Source organism: Oncorhynchus keta, chromosome 29 (assembly GCF_023373465.1).
Source record: "Oncorhynchus keta strain PuntledgeMale-10-30-2019 chromosome 29, Oket_V2, whole genome shotgun sequence".
NCBI lineage: Eukaryota > Metazoa > Chordata > Actinopteri > Salmoniformes > Salmonidae > Oncorhynchus > Oncorhynchus keta.
The window spans coordinates 36,828,048-36,847,469 of NC_068449.1; the positions used below are offsets into that span (position 1 = coordinate 36,828,048).

At 41.4% G+C, this 19,422-nt stretch overlaps 2 protein-coding genes across 6 annotated transcripts in view; one reads left to right on the forward strand and one right to left on the reverse strand.

Annotated features, from left to right (window-relative positions):
- The window catches only part of ahi1 (Abelson helper integration site 1), a 22,958-nt gene extending 12,097 nt beyond the window's left edge, over nt 1–10,861 (forward strand). For 3 of the 4 annotated variants that reach the window (XM_052486514.1, XM_052486512.1, XM_052486513.1), the window contains exons 14-27: nt 2–108; nt 252–370; nt 1,962–2,092; nt 2,370–2,510; nt 3,623–3,813; nt 3,927–3,971; nt 4,047–4,103; nt 4,268–4,385; nt 4,939–4,997; nt 5,187–5,255; nt 7,047–7,209; nt 7,439–7,563; nt 9,166–9,245; nt 10,129–10,861. In XM_052486514.1, the coding sequence (XP_052342474.1) occupies nt 2–108; nt 252–370; nt 1,962–2,092; nt 2,370–2,510; nt 3,623–3,813; nt 3,927–3,971; nt 4,047–4,103; nt 4,268–4,385; nt 4,939–4,997; nt 5,187–5,255; nt 7,047–7,209; nt 7,439–7,563; nt 9,166–9,245; nt 10,129–10,321 (1,598 nt within the window). In that variant the 3' untranslated portion in view covers nt 10,322–10,861. Of the gene's footprint in view, nt 1; nt 109–251; nt 371–1,961; nt 2,093–2,369; nt 2,511–3,622; nt 3,814–3,926; nt 3,973–4,046; nt 4,104–4,267; nt 4,386–4,938; nt 4,998–5,186; nt 5,256–7,046; nt 7,210–7,438; nt 7,564–9,165; nt 9,246–10,128 lie in introns of all 4 variants that reach the window. The other variant, XM_035743528.2, reaches the window with a different exon arrangement.
- Nucleotides 10,635–18,028, reverse strand: LOC118362073 (MFS-type transporter SLC18B1-like). 2 transcript variants are annotated; one of them, XM_035742278.2, is made up of 15 exons: nt 17,740–18,028; nt 17,253–17,395; nt 16,285–16,380; nt 16,014–16,087; nt 15,742–15,889; nt 15,273–15,429; nt 14,804–14,940; nt 14,502–14,603; nt 14,294–14,385; nt 14,099–14,194; nt 13,872–13,946; nt 13,675–13,768; nt 13,370–13,419; nt 13,128–13,225; nt 10,635–13,002 (listed from the first exon to the last, which is right to left on the reverse strand). In XM_035742278.2, the coding sequence occupies exons 1-14, from the start codon at nt 17,780–17,782 to the stop codon at nt 13,168–13,170; spliced, it is 1,365 nt and encodes a 454-aa protein (XP_035598171.1). In that variant the 5' UTR covers nt 17,783–18,028; the 3' UTR covers nt 10,635–13,002; nt 13,128–13,167. The 2 variants fall into 2 exon arrangements, with proteins under 2 accessions (XP_035598171.1, XP_035598170.1); XM_035742277.2 differs by having other exon boundaries at nt 10,635–13,225.
- Between the last annotated feature and the right edge of the window lie 1,394 nt (nt 18,029–19,422).

Consider the following 19,422-nt stretch of genomic DNA (forward strand, 5'->3'; position numbering starts at 1 on the left):
GGAAACCGAATGTTCTCTGCGGACAACGTTGGGTTCATCATTGTGTGGAGGACGTCGGTTGATGACAGTCTGCATCAGAGACCGTGTCGTCACTGGAAGATTGAGAAGGTTTGAGAACAATCATTTTATTGCATGAAATGTTCACCCAAAATGTGTCTTATGCTGGTGACAATGTCCCCTCTGGGGGTCAAGGAAGTCTATTCAGTCATTCACATTGGAGAGCTGGATTAATACTTTATTTTGTCCTGCAGGAGATAGGAGAGAGTGACCTGAGTGGGCTTCCCATCAACACGTTAGAGGTCCATCCTAATGGTCGCCGTCTACTGATCCACGCCAAAGACAGCGTTGTCAGGGTGATGGATCTCAGAGTGTAAATATATATATTTTTAAAGCCCAATTGAGACCAGAGCCTCATTCGCAATGGTGCCCTGAGTACAAAAATGTTCACTATCTTTGTACTTGTTCCCAACATGTTATTATGATCGATATACACAAAGGGGGGTCCGACCCGAACTAAATGGGTGTACCAGTTTATTAGGTTTATTTATTACCGGGTCGGACCCCCTTTTGCCTCCAGAACAGCCTGAATTCTTCAGGGAATGGATTCTACAATGTGTCAGAAAAACATTCGTTGCTCAAGGGACCTAACATGTGCCTGGAAAACATTCCCCACACCACTAAACTACCACCACCAGTACACCACTACTGTACCAGGCAGGATGGGGTCCATGGACTCATGCTGCTTAGGCCAAATCCTGACTCTGCCAACAACATGACACAACAGGAACTGGGATTCATCGGACCAGGCAATGTTTTTCCACTCCTCAATTGTCCAGTGTTGGTGATCTCGTGCCCACTGGAGACACTTCTTGTTTTTAGCTGGTAGGAATGAAACCCGGTGTGGTCTTCTGCTGCAATAGCCCATCCGTGACAAGGATCAATGAGTTGTGTGTTCAGGGATGCCGTTCTGCACACCACTGTTGTACTGCACCGTTATTTGTCAGTTTGTGGCCCTCCTGTTAGCTTGCACAGCGATTCTTTCCATTCTCCTTCGACCTCTCATCAACAAGCTGTTTTCGCCCACAGTACTGCCACTGACTGCATGTTTTTTGTTTGTCGCACCATTCTCGGTGAACCGTAGACACTGCTGTTGGCAATTGATGTTATTCTTCAATAACACGAACTCCAAAGCAAATCAGGGGGAGAAAAATAGGTTTGTTTGAGAAGGACAAATCAAGATGTTATGCTGAGAGATAGATGTTCAGATGTTCAGTTTCCCCTCTCCTCAGCTTTTCTCCACTGAACAAAGGAACAGGATGTGATTTATAACCCCCCACCCTAGCCTGGGGTTGACCAATCAGAAGTCCTTGGAGGACAACTTGGCCAATGGCCAAATAACAAGTATCCTGCCCCCGACTCAATGTATAGAACCATGACAACGTAACACACGTCGCTCTGAGTTCAGGAGTGACATTCCACAGATCCTTAACGGCTGTTGAACTGACACCCAACTCCTATTTACAAATCGCTATTGACCATTAGTACTCTAGCACTCTTGTCCTCTCATCCTCTGTGTTGTGTATTTATCTTCAAAATGTTCCTATACTGCCATGCATGAAAATCCCAGGAGGGCGGCTGTTTCTGATATACTGGATCCGGCGCGCCTGCCACTGACGATCATACCACGCTCAAAGTCGCTTATGTCACTCATTTTTCCCATTCAAACATTCAATCGAACAGTAACTGAATGCCTCGATGCCTCTCTGCCTGCTTTATATAGCAAGCCACGGCCACGTGACTCACTGTCTGTAAGGAGCAATCCATTTTTGTGAACGGGGTGTATCTAATAAACTATCCAGTGAGTGTAGTTCTGTATTGCCACAACTCAAGTAAGTTTCCATGTCCTTTTATTGATCTAATGTACAGGCTTCTAAAATGTGTTTGTGTGTCTGTTGTTGCAGATTGGCTGTGAAGAAATACACAGGTGCCACTAACTACAGGGAGAGGATCCACAGCACGTTCACACCCTGTGGGAGCTTCATCTTCTCAGGCAGCGAGGATGGAATGGCCTACGTGTGGAACGCAGAAACAGGTGAGGACAAGACAGCCACATCTGATCATCCAGTATGAATTTAGACACAAACTAATAATCTATGCACTTAGGGACAGTTTCCCGATATCCAGATTAAGTATAGTCCTGGACTAAAAAAACCTGCTCAAAGGATAATCTCCTTTGAAATTGTTTTTTGTTCCAGGACTAATTTAAATCTGTATCTGGGGAAATGGTCTCTAGCTAAGTGCATGCGTTGTTCGTTTTTGTTGTTGTTATGATCAATAATAACTGCTGGTTTTGTGCCTGCATCTACCAGGTGACCAGGTGGCGGTGTACTCGGAGCTGTGTTACCCCACAGCCCTCCGTGGTGTGGGCTTCCACCCTCATGAGAACATGGTGGCCTTCTGTGCCTTCGGTCAGAACCAGCCTGTGCACGTCTACTTGTACGACCGCAGAGGTGAGCAGCTCATTATTGTACTGAGATCGATCACGCAATGAGAAGGTCTTAGGAACACTCAGCTGTGCCTGAGTACCTTGCTCAGAGCATTCAAATAATTGTATTGTAAGAGGACAGTGGCGTTACCAAAGATGGTGGTTAAATAAAGATAATTCACTCAAGCCATTTACCATTGTAAAATTGTTTAAATGTTCCTGTCTGTGTAGGTGGGCATTCCCTCTCTGTGTAGGTGGGCATGCTTTCCAACGTGAGTGAGGTAACAACTGGCTCTGGTCTACTTATTGTCCCCTCCCTTCTCATCCCACCCAGAAAACATTTGCCAGTTAGATGTCTTGGTCTGGAGCGTCCCCTCCGCGGGACGGGGGCCAATAAGTAGACCAGAGTGGCACCGCCTCGATCAGAATAAGTTAGGGAGTGGGATGTCTCTGGCGTTACTAAGTCTTGATTCCACACAACTTGAGTCATTAGTGTAGGAGCCATTTGACTGTTTATAGCAGGGGTGTCTGCCTCGCGGGTGGTTTGAGTAAAATAAAAAAGTATATAAATATAATTTTTTTAATTGGGGGGGGGTTGAGCTCAATATACTTTCAAATGAAACTGTGTAGAAATTATAATGGACCTACCTCATTCTTATACTTTCCAGCTCTCCCCAGCTTGCTATTAATCACAGAAGTGGATATTAGATGGTCAGGGAGCATTGAAAATGTCCAAAATAATGGATAGAGGACAATGTTTTGGTAATTTTGACAGCGAGGAAAAATAACACATTTTTTGTGGTGCCCTCCGGACCTCGTTGAAGACCGAATGCGGCCCCGGGGCAAAATGAGTTTGACACCCCTGGTTTACAGGCTTATGAATATTTTGTGTAAACTTAGTCTGTTTTGGGATGTTCAAGAATGGTAGGTCTTGAGATTGGGTAGACTGGATGAGTATTTTTGTCTGTTTTGTGGACTGAGAAGAAAATCTGATTGATTTATTGGGAAACGGTTGAGCTGAGTACAACACGGGGATTAACACATTAAAGCAATTATACTTGTTTCCAACGTGGTCCCTGATGGAATACACACAATAGAGACAAAGCAAAAACACATTTTCTCTCTGTTTCTTCTCAGCGGCCCAGCTGGAGGTGGAGAGTCTGAAGGGCCACAGCAGGTCTGGATCAGCCGACACTAAGATGTTCAGGAACACATCCGACCCAGTAACATTCCAGGACACCTCCGGAGCAGCCATGGACGGCTTCGCCAGAGCAGCCAGACTGTCTATGAAGATGCAGCGTGTCAAAGATAAACTGGACTCTGTTCTAGTGAGTACAAATCTTGTTTTGATTTAGTTTTAAAAACGTGAATGCTATTTTTACCTCAAATTGAGGGTAAATCATTATGCAAACTAACTAACAATTTACTCATGTTTTTGTAGGAACCATCTCGGAGCTCCTCTGCTGTGGAACACCTGTATGAGCAAGGTATGCTTTAACAATGATATTGGTATGTTTATGCGACAATATGTTGACATTTGTTTGACATGTTTTTGTGGTTTGTAGATAAAGCGGGCATGTATCAGATGGGGAGGAGCCTATCTCAGGAAGCTGGCCCAGTAAGTAGTACTCTCATTAACTCTGTAAGCCCTTAAAATTAACCGTTGTATTGTCCACCAACCTCTGTGTGTATGTGTGTTGTCTGGAGGGGTTGGGATATAGCAGAACACATTTCAGTTTCCCTGTAATAATGGAAAATGAATTATTCTTCTGCTGTTTTCAGATGAGCTTGAACTCGTCCCTGCCTCCTCCGTCCCTCCTGTCACCACACTCCAAACTGCAGCTGTCTAGTTCCCTCGGAGCTCAGTTCATCCCCCAGGCAACTCTCACCTCCCAGAACCGTGAGTGGCTCTAGACATGCCCTTTCTCTGGGAGAAAAAAAAAATCGGTCCACTCCTCGCCTCCTGGCCTTCATTACCCTGATCCTTATTCTAAAAGAACTGACCAGGTGAAAGCCTGCCTAAAGATGAGCTTCCAACTGTCAAGTTTTTCCCTGTCAGTTCAGATGAAGGGAAGGAGACAGATTTTTACTGCTACAGGCCTATGAATCTAAGCAGCTCTGTGAACGAACCACTGTGTCGTCAATAATTTGTAAGAATTGAGGTCCGTTTACCCAAATGAGCTTAAGGACCCATTCATGCAGAAAGAGAGCTTTGGCCAGACATTTCAACAACAAAGCAACAAACCAAAACGCAACATTCCCAGACTCACTAGAGCTGTTAAGGATCTTACAGAGCGGCATGTTCACTGTACATAAAGACCAAGACGGGCCTCTCCTTGTCTTCAACGCTGTCCGTAGGTGTTCACACCTCTACGATAATGTTTGCTTTGAGGTCTTAGATTTTAATATATTCATCTGGTATTTCCTTTCTCTTCTTTCTCTTCTGTTTGCAGGTGGTTTCAGCCCAGTGGGCCAGCATCTAGGAAGAGCTCCATCTCTCAGGCTACAGACTGTAAGGCATCGTTATAATGTTATGCTATTCTCGTTGCTTCCTTTTTTGTGTATTTTATTGGGTTTTAACAGTAACTTTATTTTAGTCTTGTGGGCTGAATATTTTCTTTATCTATCTGAAAGAAACTGACGTAACACATGAAGTTGGATATGGAATGGAAGTTTAGGAGCGTTCCCTTTCTTCCCTCAGAGCTTCCCTGATCATCTGTCTACAGCCATTAGAGTGGACGCAGATTCCTTGGTACCAGTTCAGCAAACGGTAAGTTCCTGTTTTTATTCTAACATTGACAACTGTATGCATTATAAGAACATACCAGAGGTGGGACCAAGTCAGTGTTTTACAAGACACAAGTAAGTCCTAAAGTCTTAGCACTCAAGTCCCAAGTCATGTCCCAAGTCAATTCTCAAGTCCTAAACTTTGAGTTTCGAGTCCTAAACAAGTCATAATGTGCTCTTCACCAAATGTAATACCATTTAATATTTTTTAACAAGAGTAATAGTTAGTATATTACATTTACACAAATCATGAATGCTTTTAAAAAATATACATATTTATTACTTTCCAAATAAAATCTATATTTCCATGGAAATACATGGGTAGTGTTGGTTCCATTTTTCTGTGCTCCATTTTATTTACTTAACAAATAAGGAACACTCAAAATATGCACTTAAAAATCATAACAATTTTAATCAAAATACAGCTGTAGACAGAAGTCAAAGATCAAACATCACACATACAACTGATGTCTCTCCTGAGTTCTGCAAAATAGGAAAAGTCCCAAGTTATTTTATTAAGCCCGAAGTCCAGCCCTAGTGATGTCACTGCATACGTCATTACCTTCTGCTCCTCAGACCAAGCCCATGCATACACAGCTATACAAACTTGCAAGAGAGGTACAATATAGTTCCAGTGTTTTCTAAGGACTCAGCAATAGATGTCCACTCCCCAAGTTGATTTATAGTGGTATGTCTGACTAGTCTCTCAAATCTTTTACTCCCCAACAGGGTTCTGTGTTTATCTTTGAAGTGCTTTCTCACATACCCCATGCAATAACTCACATATCTCTGACCTTTTCTTTATAAGAGGCAGAGACTAGAAAAGAACTGTGAAACAATTTTGAACAATATATACATTATAAGGTTTGTCTGTAGTCATGGACCCGATAAATGTAGTAGGGGAGAGGGGTCTTATAACCCTTCCCCTTCAAATTTGACCCCGTCAGTAGCCATGAGAAAGACCCCCCCCCAATCGACCAACCTTAGCACACACACACCCACCTCCAACCCCTCTCTGTGTGTGGTTACAGTAGGCTAACGTATGTCAATGGTTTAACGAACAGCAGTAACATCAGTCAGGATTTAGGCTACCAATTGCCTAGCCATTTGTAGCTCAATCTTGGGTGCAATGATCACGTTCCTGCACTGACTGATTGTGTGGAGGCTCATTGATTTAACGTTATGTTAGCCTACATGCTACACTAGTAAAGTTATAAATGATCTAGCTGTCGGCTATATTAGCCACAACCGTTCTTTGTGCAGCTTCAAACGTCGAACAAAGTTGGAAGTTGTTGCGCCTCCGTCTGTCATTTTCTTCCCGCATGTTTTGCAAGTTGCAATCCGTTTTTTGTTGTTGATACAGCGTTGTCTTTATATCTGAAAATAATAATTTGGGTATCATCTTTCCAAGGGCTCCATCTGAATTCACCCGCCGGCTGCTGTCCGATTCAAACTGTAATCCGTTAAATGAAGAGTTGATGCACTGCACACTTTTTTTAATAGCATATTTTTTTATATTTGGGCTTGGGGAGGGTATCAAGTCAGTTCAAGTCAAAAGGCTCAAGTCCAAGTTAAGTCACGAGTCATTGGTGTTAAAGTCGAGTTGCAAGTCATCATATTTGTGACTCGAGTCTGACTCGAGTCCAAGCCATGTGACTGTACTCTGGAACATACTATACCCAACAATCAAATATGACAATTTAAAATGATCCGTTATTTTAACACCATGGTCAACCATTCTTAAATCCTTTTCATTTCTCTTTCTTTCTGTCAGGTTGTGTCTTTGTATGACTACAGTGCTACCCGGTCAGATGAGTTAACGGTACAGCGTGGTGATGTCATCCATGTGCTCTACAAAGACAACGACAACTGGTGGTTTGGACGCCTGGCTAACGGACAGCAGGGATACTTCCCAGCTACCTATGTGGCGGAAGAGCGTAAGTAGAGCTTTATATATTTTCCACATTATTATAATATATGCACTTCTCATCATGCTCCAAAGCAACTTAATCCTTATGGGAAACCCACCGTGGTGTTGCTAGCATACTCTTACCAACTCAGCCACACAGGACAATGAAAAAGAACCCATGTGGATATGGAGCCTATAAAGTCAAGTCTATATGGATGTGTTGTTTGTTGCTGAGCTATTCCTCTCGTCTGCCCCAGGGGATTACAACGACGAGCTGTCTCAGGCCCTAAAGGCACAGTCTGCCCTGTCTGAACAGACCGACCTATCAGTCCCCCCTTCTGAACGGACTGACCAATCAGATGGGAGGTTGACACCTACCAAGGTAAGGCGACTGGGTTCTGTTTCAGCGATCGTTGTGTGGTGTAGCTAAAGTGTCTCTTGGTTCTGATGGAGAAGGGTACTTCAAATAAAATCATTGATTGATGATTTATTATAGAATTTACCCAGACATCCCCTCCACCAATACGGTCCTTGGCTCATCCTAGGTCGAAAATCGACAGGTTAACTCTTAGGCCGCCCCATCCCGGATCCGGGATCGTGACTACAGCCTCAAGCTTATTACCATAACGCAACATTAGCGATTTCTGAAAATTGCAAAATAAATGAAATAAATATGCCTGTCCTCAAGCTTATCCTTTTCTTAACAATCCTGTCGTCTCAGATTTTCAAAATATGCTTTAGAACCAGAGAAAATCAATAATTTGTGTAAGAGTGGTGATAGCTAGCTTAGCATTTAGCGTTAGCATTTAGCATGCAACATTCACAAAAACCAGCAAAGGGATCAAATAAAATAATTTACCTTTGAAGAACTTCAGATGTTTCAATGAGGAGACTCTCAGTTACATAGCAGATGTCCAGTTTTTCCTGAAAGATGCTTGTGTAGGACACAACGTTCCGTTTTGTTACTATGCATTTGGCTACCGAAACTAACCGAAAATTCAGTCACCTAAACGTCGAACTTTTTTCCGAATTAACTCCATAATATCGACTGAAACATGGAAAACGTTGTTTGAATCAATCCTCAAGGTGTTTTGTCATATATCTCTTCATTGAAATGCCAGTCCTAGAAGCGTGCATTCTTCTCTGATTCGGATGGAAAAATACTGGGACCTGACTTTTGCGCACCAATTTCCACGCAGACACCATGCGGGACACTTGGTAATTGTAGGCTCTTATGGCCAATCTTCCAATGATATGCCTACAAATACGTCACAATGCTGCAGACACCTGGGGAAACGATAGGAAGTGTCCGTTCATTCCTGGATTCACAGCCATATAAGTCCTTCTGTAGCTCAGTTGGTAGAGCATGGCGCTTGTAACGCCAGGGTAGTGGGTTCGATCCCCGGGACCACCCATACGCACACATGACTGTAAGTCGCTTTGGAGCGTCTGCTAAATGGCATATATTATTATTATTATTATAAGGAGATCATGGAAAACGTGCCTTCAGAAATCCTGTTGATTTCCTGGTCACTCAAACATCTTGGTTTTGCCTGTAGATATTGTTCTATGGCACTCACAGTGAAAATCTTTGCAGTTCTGGAAACGTCAGAGTGTCTTCTTTCCAAAACTATCAATTCCAAGCATAGTCGAGCATCTTTTCTTGACAAAATATTGCGCTAAAAACGGGCACGTCTTTTTATCCAAAAATGAAATACTGCCCCTATAGGTCTAACAGGTTAAGACAAGGTCGTCACAAATCTGGGATCAGCGATGTCGCTAACTACTAGCGCCGTTGCTAACTAGCATAGCTACTCTCATTGTTGCTAAGAGTTATGGGATATTAGAATCCTGTTGTCTTAACCTTTGTCATCTTCAACCTAGAGATCATCTCGTTCCCCTTCTTCAGGGAACCAAGGTTGTAGGAATTACTCTTCATTTCCTTGTACCTTCTCTTCTTTGATTACTCTCCCTCCGCTCACAGGTGTCAGCTGCCGTTGTCTCTGGGGAACTCAAGTTCATCTCGGAGCTGGATACAGACCCTGAGCAGCCTGCTGCCACCAAGTAAGTCCTCTTCCTCACAGCAACAGTCCTCATAAGTCACAGCAGTGGCTCCGATATCATCCCGATAGTTCATTTTGTACACTCGTGTTCTAACCACATGGTGAGAAAATGGGAAGAAAATGAACTTACTAGATACATTATACGAGATACATTATTAGATGACATACAATTGGTTTAAGTGCTGACGTGTTAGATTGTGTTCTGTCAGAGAGTTTGTTTTGGAACCAGTGTGTGGCACTGGAAGGCATGAAATCAGACTTTTGACAGCTTACAAAAGGGGTCTCTTGAGGTTCCATTTTAGGGCCTGCCCTTATTACACTGTATGATATAGGAAGAAATGGAAAATCTGCAGAACTCCCAACAATATTCTGACGACACAATCGTTTACTCTTGTGCCTCTAAAATTGAGAAGGCTTTTCTGGATTTACTAGCATTTGATGACATTCTCAAACAACTTTCTCAACAAATGGAGTCACTTGCAGATTTTAAGTGTGAATTATGATTGTTTGATGACGATTCACTGATTTGAAATAGTATCTAGGCATTTGAACTTAAGTTTTAGACAGCATATTGTAAACTTGTCCAAAAAGCTGAAACAATTATTTTCCCATAATGCTCTTTGGTCTTGTAGAGAGCTACGAAATACTTTGAACGGGGCAAGAGGGTATCTCTGAGTGAGTTTAAAACTCTGACTGAAATGTTGTTGACCGCTGTAATTGTTTGGAATGTATTTTCCTTGTATGTGCTCTTGTATTTTATGGTCATGCTGACCACTTCCTGCTGACCTCTTGCCAGTTCCCCTTCCTAAAGTTTTTTTGTATTTTTATATATATATATATACATTAATGTCAGGCCAATGTGTTTTCCCCCCATATTTCTCAAGAGTGAAGAAGAAGAAAAAGAAGTTAGTGAAGAAGTTAGAAGCTCCGTCATCACCACCACCGGCCACATTCTCCAACCCTGATGCCCCAGGAACGTCATCTACCAAGAGGAGGGCCTATGCTGCAGGCAGCAGACCACTGCCCCCCAGCCCCAGGAGAGGACAGTCTAACAGAGCCTTGGAGCCTGATACCTAGACCCATGGACCTATGGTTAAGAGTACACTAAGAGCTGTTTTTTAACACTTTTGAACAGAAGATAACAAATATGTTAATAATGAAACCATCCTGTAAAGCGTACACATATTGTTTTATTGTGGGTGGTGGTGGGGGGGGGTTCAAATATTTTTTAAATGATGTCCGATTAACTATTGATTTAAAAAAATTATTTAGAACATCTGAATTTTAAAAAGTTGATGTCCTATAATGTAGTATCAGTCCTGGAGAGATTTTGTATGTTTGGCTGTTTTTATCCTATTTATTGGAGTAATGCATTCATTGACTTCTGTAACCTGTTTGTTATGAGCTATAAGAAAGGCATATACTTATTAATACTACAGTTTTATTTTTATAGCTTAAAGGGATGAGGAAAGTTGTAATCACCAAAGTGTCACCAATACAATTAAAAATAGTTGCCAAGTGAATTGTTTGTATATGTATTTCTGTAATTACAGTTGCTAGTCATTTCTTTAAATATGTCCGCAGTGATTATGTTAAATATAACAACTTTGAAATGTGTTATGAGTGAGGAAAATCTGTTTTGTTAGAAAAGCATGGTACATATAGCTAAATACATATAAAAAATAATTATCTCTTTGAATGTGATACAAAACTATCTCAAACACAGATAGTAGACCAAATCTGTTATCTTTTATTATGAATTCCCTATTTTATTTGACCAGACTAATGCAATTTGGAACTCTGCAGTCAGTGAGGAAAAAGGTACCTAGATTTCCCCTAATGCCATTATTGTAAAATAGGAGTTTAAGAGAGCAGAAGCACACATTGGAATAACACCAAAGGCATGTAACTACAAGACTGTAACAAAGGTCTAAGATTACATTAGTTACATATTTTCAAATAGTTTGGTGTACTTGAATGAACCACAGTTATGATCACCTGACATGTGGATACAGTCATTTTGGTCAATGGGCAATTTACATAACCATGAAGGAGGTCAATAGCTATGCACATTTAGTTCTGACCCCACTGTTCAGACAAATAATTCAAGTCATGTGGTGTTGGAAATGAGAGGCATTTACATAGTACTGCATTTCAATGGGTACATGTTTACATTGCCAGCTGATTATTGCCCATTGATTGTCATTAACATTATTTCATGAACCATTCACCTATTCCTAAGTAAATGGTGTTTTGAAATAACTTGCTAAAAGCTCATTCAAAAAAGTTCCAAAGCTTTACCACAGCTTATTGAGGTCCTTGACAGTTCAAGTAACTATACACAGGTCTTATTTTGATATTGGCATAATGCAAACTGAACTGCTTTTGTTTGGATTGCTAGTGCTACTCCACGACAACAAATGAGAAGTCAATCTGTGTAGCATCATCCTCTTAGTTTTACATTTTAATACATGTCACAGTCCACATTTAGCACCTCTGTAGTGTATATAGCTATATATTGTTCACTGTCTGGCTGCTTATATATGGTGCCTTCAGAAAGTATTCAGACGCTTGAATTTTTCCACATTTCGTTACGTTACAGCCTTATGCTAAAATTGATTAAATAACAATACACTATAATGACAAAGCGCAAACAGGTTTTTAGAGATTTTTGCTAAATCTGGCACCATCCCTACGGTGAAGCAAGGTGGTGGCAGCATCATGCCGCTGGGATGTTTTTCAACAGCAGGTACTGGGAGACTAGTCAGGATCGAGGGAAAGATGAATGGAGCAAAGTACAGAGAGAGATCCTTGATGGAAACCTGCTCCAGAGTGCTCAGGATCTCAGACTTGGGCAAAGGTTCACTTTCCAACAGGACAACGACCCTATGCACACAGTCAAGACAACGCAGGAGTGGCTTCGGGACAAGACTCTGAATGTGCTTGAGTGGCCCAGTCAGAGCCCAGATCGAACATCTCTGGAGAAACCTGAAAATAGCTGTGAAGCAATGCTCCCCATTCAACCTGACAAAGCTTGAGAGGAATTGGAGAAACTCCCCAAATACAGGTGTGCCAAGCTTGTAGTATCATACCCAAGAAGACTCAAGGCTGTAATTGCTGCCAAAGGTGCTTCTACAAAGTACTGAGTAAAAGGTCTGAATACTTATGTAAATGTGATATCTGTTTTTGCTTTATCATTATGGGGTATTGTGTGTAGATTGATGAGTATTTTTTTTTATTTAATACATTTTACAATAAGCCTATAAAGTAACAAAAAAGTGGAAAAAGTAAAGGGGTCTGAATACTTTCCGAATGCACTGTACATTATCACCAAAGATTTTTTATAACTAACCCAGAATAGAGCACAGCCTGTCGTTTCCAATGTAAGCAAATTAATCATAGTGGGCAGAACAAGTGAGGTGGGCATAGCCAAGCAAAAGCTAGCGAGAGCCTATTGGTGCGTTCTATCATGTATTTGCATATTTCTGTTAGGGAACATCTACTCTGTGAAATTTGCCCTTGCACTCCTACATAATGCAAAGGGTAAAGTCTACAAAACGTAGTCCACTCTGTTCGTAACAGTTTTGGAAACAGAAATCTGTAATGAGATCAAATGTTTCATCGAAGAGAAAATTTGCAGAATGTCGGCCAAAATCCATCTCGCTCCATCTTCTCCCACTCCCGGCCACTGGGCTTCTTCTCACCACCATGTTTGGTAATGAGTGGAAACGCCAACCGGATGCTTCACATTTATACATCTGGTGAAATATCTTTCTCATTGTTCTGTTTTATCACAATCTCTAGCAATACAATGCATGCCCACCTCAATCTCTAGCAATACATACACATAATATTTTAAGAAGTGGTGTTTATTGTTTGGTACCCATCTCTCACTGTACATGTTCCTGGTAGATGATCGTTGTTCAGGACAGAAGACGGGTACGTTCATCTGAAGGTATTTTCCTCTTGATCTGAGGAGCCCTTTAGATCCAAACATATAAAAGCAAATTCGGGGACAAATAAACATTTCTCCGGACCGGTTACTCTTTTCAAATGACTTTCTCAACATTTCTCTTCTATTTAAAAAAAAATGTTAATAAACAAAATATATGATGTAATCATTACCTTCTTTGTCGTGTTCCTTGACAGAGAAAATATATACCAAGAAAGAAAGCCTGAGGAGAGGAGGACACATTAGTTGTATTCAGACATCCCAGTTTTTTACTTGGCCCAGGGCTAAGACCCATGTGGAAAATAAAAGAACATCCATGTGACCTCAATACCTCTCACTAACTAGCATAATGTGTTGATGTCAAAGCAAGCAATTTAGCACAGTAATTTGAGTTAGCCGTCCGTAGCGTCATTAGTGTCGAGGCAGGACTGACAGTATTGAAGTGTGTATAATAGGATAGGTAAATAGCCATACTTACGGCTAAAAAGGCCAGGCCTCCTTGAACAGAAGCAGCCCACTCAAAGCTCAGCTGCTGTGTGGTGAAGCCACCGAGCGTTGGACCACAAAACATTCTGAACCAATAAAACACACCTTTGTTTAGGATTCATATCTCCAAACTCGAACCTTCAAATCATGCCTCAGAGAGTTGATATGACAGATACTTTAAGCACATACCCAATGGACCACACTGCTCCAAACAATCCAGACACCAGTCCGAGAGTGCTCAGCCCCTCCTCAAATCCATTTTCACTGCCATCGGAAAATGATCAATATTATTCCGTGACCTGCACCTCATGCACTATGATGACACCTGTTTTTCTAAGTGAAAGTGGACATTGTAAATATAGTATATGTGTGTGTGTGTGTACGTGCCCTGGTGTGTATGTAAATGGTAATCTCACTATGCACAGTTGAGTATTTCAGGGAAGGTGGGTATGGCAATCATGCTTAGAGAGAATCCTATGACACCCAGCATGAAGACCAACAGCCACAGCTGACTAAAGAGACAAAAAATGTATAATTCTTATTGTTAGTATAATAGTAGTACAAGTATAGTAATAATAGTTAATTTCACACTGATAATAACAGATTCGGACCTCTGTATCTGCAGAATGGGGACAGGACCTAAGAACCAGAAACCAGTTGCTGTAGACAAGCCTCCTAGCACCATCAGCCATGGCCTTATGGACTGGAAACACAACCAGAAGGTAAAATCACATTATTGTCTATGTGTGTAAAAGAGAAGTTGTGACTTCGATACACCACTGGCATTGGTTGGTATATTGTTGGGTTAACTGTACTCACAGGAAACCTGTCACTAACGATACCAAGCAGAGGTGAGGCCAGACAGTAAGGCAACGACAGGCCAAGCAAGAGAAGACCCACATAACCTGGAGAGAGGTCAAACTACATGTAGAAACAATGGAGAAACATATTAAGGTATCGAGGTCCATCCTACTAGACATAACAATCACATTTTGAAATGCATTTTCAAATATGAGGCCTTCAATTATACCAGGGTTTGGAAAATGCCAGTTCAGTCAATTCATTAAGTAAACTGAATTGAAATGGAATTCACCCCAACCATGGTATACGCCTGGCTTTACCTTATCAATGGCATATATGGACAAGGTTGCATCCAGAAAGCCAAGTCCAGAGCTCAGGGTGAATATGGCAAAGCAAATGAGGACTATCTTCAGACGTGTGAACAGCCTGAAGAAGGAGTCCTTGGTAGGATCAGCAGCTGAACAGTGGAACAAACAGATTAACATAATTTCGCACAAAATATCATCACAAGAATCATTTAACCCCCCCAAAAAATACTAAATAGTGTCAGTGGTCTAAGGCACTGCATCTCAGTGCAAGAGGCGTCACTGCAGTCCCTGGTTCGAATCCAGGCTGCCTTCCATCTGGCCTTGATCGGGAGTCCCATAGTGTGGCGCAGTCTGGGTTTGGCTTGGGTAGGCCGTCATTTTAAATAAACATTTGTTCTTAACTGACTTGCCCTAGTTCAATTTAAAAAACACGTTTATAGACAGATGACTATTAGTTCAAAGTTCATGAATAAACAGTTACCAAAGCTTGGTAAGATGTAGATGTTGAAGGGGACCATAAGAAATAGAAAGCATCCCAGAGCCATGAAAGGGACTTCGTATCCAAAAGACTGATACAGCCATCCACCTATTGGTGGTCCCAGTATCAGACCCAGCCCTGTAAAGATCTCCAAACTACCCTGAGAAGACAAATTCAACACAGTAAACGTCCACATGCAGTTTTACCTCGTACCCACAGGCTTTTGTTTACAATTCCAAACAGAATCCAATTGTATCATCATATCATTACGACCAAATAGAGGAACTAGTCACGATGCCTGTTGCTAAGGAGGCTTTCAGACAGCCACAACACGACTAGAGGAAAACTTTTGGGATACAAAACATTTTAACAACCTAAACCATAATGCTTTTTTGTTCGAGCATGGTGTCTATTGCCTACACATAACATACCAGGCAAGACCCGTACACAAGGGTTGGTTGACTAAACTCACCAGAACAGTTGCTATGTTGTTGGGGAAAACTTTTGCCGAAATTGCAAAAGAAGAAGTCATTGCAGCACTGAAGCCGAGAGCATCAACAGACCTTATGATAAAGCACAAAGTAATAAAAGTAGCTCCCTCAGGAACTCGGTCGAGTAAGCTGCAAAACAAGAAGGGGAAAAGTTTTAGACGAAAATATGTATTTGTCCAAGTTCAGTAAAATGTTGAAGAGGGCACTTAGAAATGTGCTTTGGCTAGTGTCTGTTGATGGATAACTTACTCACCCAAAGAGAATGGTGCACCCCGATGATACGAATAAGCCTGAAATTAGCATGACCTTTGCCCCAATCTGGACAATCTGAAAGGACAGAGAGAGGAGGCTTGTGTTACGTGTGTGTGACAAGTCATGTTGCAAGCAGAGTAGTCTGATGACTAGACGTAGGATGTGTGCCTCCCAAATGGCACCATATTCCCCACGAGTCTGGTCAAAAGTAGTGCACGACATAAGGAATAGGGTGTCACTTGGTACATAGCCTAGTAATTCCAAATACTTACATATTTACCCAGTACTAAAGAGCCCATCAGATTGCACAGAGCATAGCAGCCAAATATAAGTCCGATGACAGTCTGACTGGCTCCTTTTTTCATGGCCTGAGTAGAAACAATTCATACATAATGGTCCTGTACTATCCAGACATTACAATAATCAAACATACAAATACTGCAAAAAAATTGCTGGAAAAAAACGTGTTAAAGATTGTGTACAAGAAGTGGTTTTCCTTCCGGAAGACGAGGGCATGTGCTTAACAAAATTGGGCAACAGTCATAACAGCTGACTTTATGAAACAGTCGTGACTCAAAGTGTTGTTTCGGGTCATCACTAGCCACAGTTTGATCATCTGGGTGAGTTTCCCAAAAGCAGAACGATCGGCTCTAGCAATTTGATCACCAATGGTCAATTGGTCGGCAATAGACAAACAATGATATTCATGCCGAAGATGATCTGATGTTGTGTTGGAAAACTCACCCGTGAAGGTTTGGGCCGTTATCATTTCAATCGGCATGACTTTATTACATTGGTTATGTCATTATTCTGAGACGATTATATAGCCTAGGCCTTATGACAGAGATTTCAGTCAGTCACAAGAGACTACTCTCTGGTCACTGAAATGCATATGTCCACTGGACAGCCTATCATCTGACCTGTGTTGATGTGTGAGTGTCCATTGTACGGCACATCATTGCCCTCTGGGGCTTTTCTCAAGTCCAACACATGATACACACACAATCATTTAAACAATAATATAGTGAAATCTTCCATCCAACCAAGAAAATTAAGAGTGAACTTTAACATTTGTCATTTCTGTTTTGTGGGCTATTTTCTCCATTGGCAACGTGACAACTTATTCTATAATCTGAATAAAGAAATCATGATTCTGCATAATAATTCTGCATTACTGCTCAGACAGCATAGTCTGTTTCACAGGCAACGAAGAAATCAAATGGTTGGTATTGAACATTACCTCGTTGGGGAAGAATGGCCCCAGTATAGAGTAGCAGATCATTGAGCTGAAGTTGACAGATGCCATTGATATCAATGTAAGGATCTGATATCTTGTCATCCTTTGATTAGGACTACTTATTGATTCTTCTGATGTGCTGCCATCTAAAGAATGAATTGATCAAATAATGAATGAATCAATCAATCAGTCAATCACGCAGTAAACTGTTATGTTCCTTTAATTAGAACATAACACAAAGCCATATTAGACTACATAATTGCAGTCAAGAGTCCGACGGAAAACAAAACATGTTAACAATGTAACAACTGTTCAATGAAAAATACAGCTCATTTCCAATATATGTAGTGGTAGGAATTACATTCGCTGAATTACAAACGTTTTAATGATATTTGAAACTAGACATTTATAGAAATAAGCTCTCAGAAACAATGTTTTATTATTAGAAAAACGGCAACGTATATAATCGATTCTATATAATGTCACCAACCTGTTTGTTGAACTTGATCAGAATCCATATTGTTGTCATTCATATTAAATTATACTCCCGATCCGGATTGTTTTATTCAAGTCACAAATGCCTAGACTCAAATTCCTGTTACACAAATAGACGACAAGATGTGGCTTCATAACGTGTTAACAACACAGGGAAACCAAATGCGTCACAACTTGGCTGGTTAAATCCATAAATTAAAGTTCGGCGCTGGCGCTCGTCAAAAACAGCGTGGCTGTTGTCTGTAGAAAAAGCACTGAACCCAAACGCGCGTGTTTAGAGAGTTGCTCTGGAGAGAGTTGTGACTGTGAACTGACTCGTTGAGTGAGTAGGGTGTCTTCCTGATGTTCGATAAATCCCGTCCTTAAGGGAGTGCACTAACACAATGGAGTGGCTGAAGCTCTCACAGTCTCACAGTTTAGGCATTAAATCAGAATGTTTAAGTTTAGGCATTAACTACCACACTTTAAGGTTAGGTATTAACTCAGAATGGTTAAAGTAACGGTTAAGGTTTGGGATAGGCTACCTGGGGTGGCAGGTAGCCTCGTGGTTAGAGCTTTGGGTCAGTAACTGAAAGATTGCTAGATTGAATCCCTGAGCTGTCAAGGTAAACATTTGTCGTTCTGCGCTTGAACAAGGCAGTTAACCCACTGTTCCTAGGCCGTAATTGAAAATAAGAATTTGTTCTTAACTGACTTGCCTAGTTAAATATATACACATTTTTTTAAATGTCAAAAACAAATTTATATCACTGTTGCCCCTAGTGGCCAGTTTTCACGTCATCTTCCCGACGTCGTCGGACATGGCTGGACGTTGAATACTGACTTGTATCACGGGTGACCTGGCTACTCACACACACACACACACACACACACACACACACACACACACACACACACACACACACACACACACACACACACACACACACACACACACACACACACACACACAATGAATAGACATAGACATAAGTGTTCTACATTTTATTACGTTTTTGAACATCGGGTGGTAGGCCTATATGTTAATGTATGATATATCTTCTGATATATAAACTGGACAAAATAATTGTATAAGATTTAAAATAAAATAAAAATCCATTTAGGCAACAAAATAATATTATTTTAGGTGGTGATGCTGATTCATAATGACCCACACACACTGTCTGTATTGATAATAATAAGCATTGAAGTATTGCTGTATTACACAGTAGAGTAACAATGCTAAGCATTGAATAGTTGGACGGGGCCACAGTCTCCTGACCCCTCCTGTCTCAGCCTCCAGTATTTATGCTGCAGTAGTTTATGTGTCGGGGGGCTAGGGTCAGTCTGTTATATCTGGAGTATTTCTCTAGTGTCCTGTGTGAATTTAAGTATGCTCTCTCTAATTCTTTCTTTCTTTCTTTCTCTTGGAGGACCTGAGCCCTAGGATCATGCCTCGGGACTACCTGGCCTGATGACTCCTTGCTGTCCCCAGTCCACCTGGCTGTGCTGCTGCTCCAGTTTCAACTGTTCTGCCTGCGGCTATGGAACCCTGACCTGTTCACCGGACGTGCTACCTGTCCCAGACCTGCTGTTTTCAACTCTCTAGATACAGCAGGCGCGGTAGAGATACTCTGAATGATCGGCTATGAACAGCCAACTGACATTTACTCCTGAGGTGCTGACCTGTTGCTCCCTC

What these genes read in the sequence shown, in the direction of transcription:
- LOC118362073 (XM_035742278.2), bottom strand. Translation starts at nt 17,782, where the DNA reads ATGAATGACAACAATATGGATTCTGATCAAGTTCAACAAACAG. An exon ending in CTTTAGTACTGGGTAAATAT is followed by an intron (nt 16,088 to 16,284) that starts GTAAGTATTTGG and finishes CTGTCCTTTCAG; the next exon opens with ATTGTCCAGATTGGGGCAAA. An exon ending in ACAACATAGCAACTGTTCTG is followed by an intron (nt 15,430 to 15,741) that starts GTGAGTTTAGTC and finishes TTGTCTTCTCAG; the next exon opens with GGTAGTTTGGAGATCTTTAC.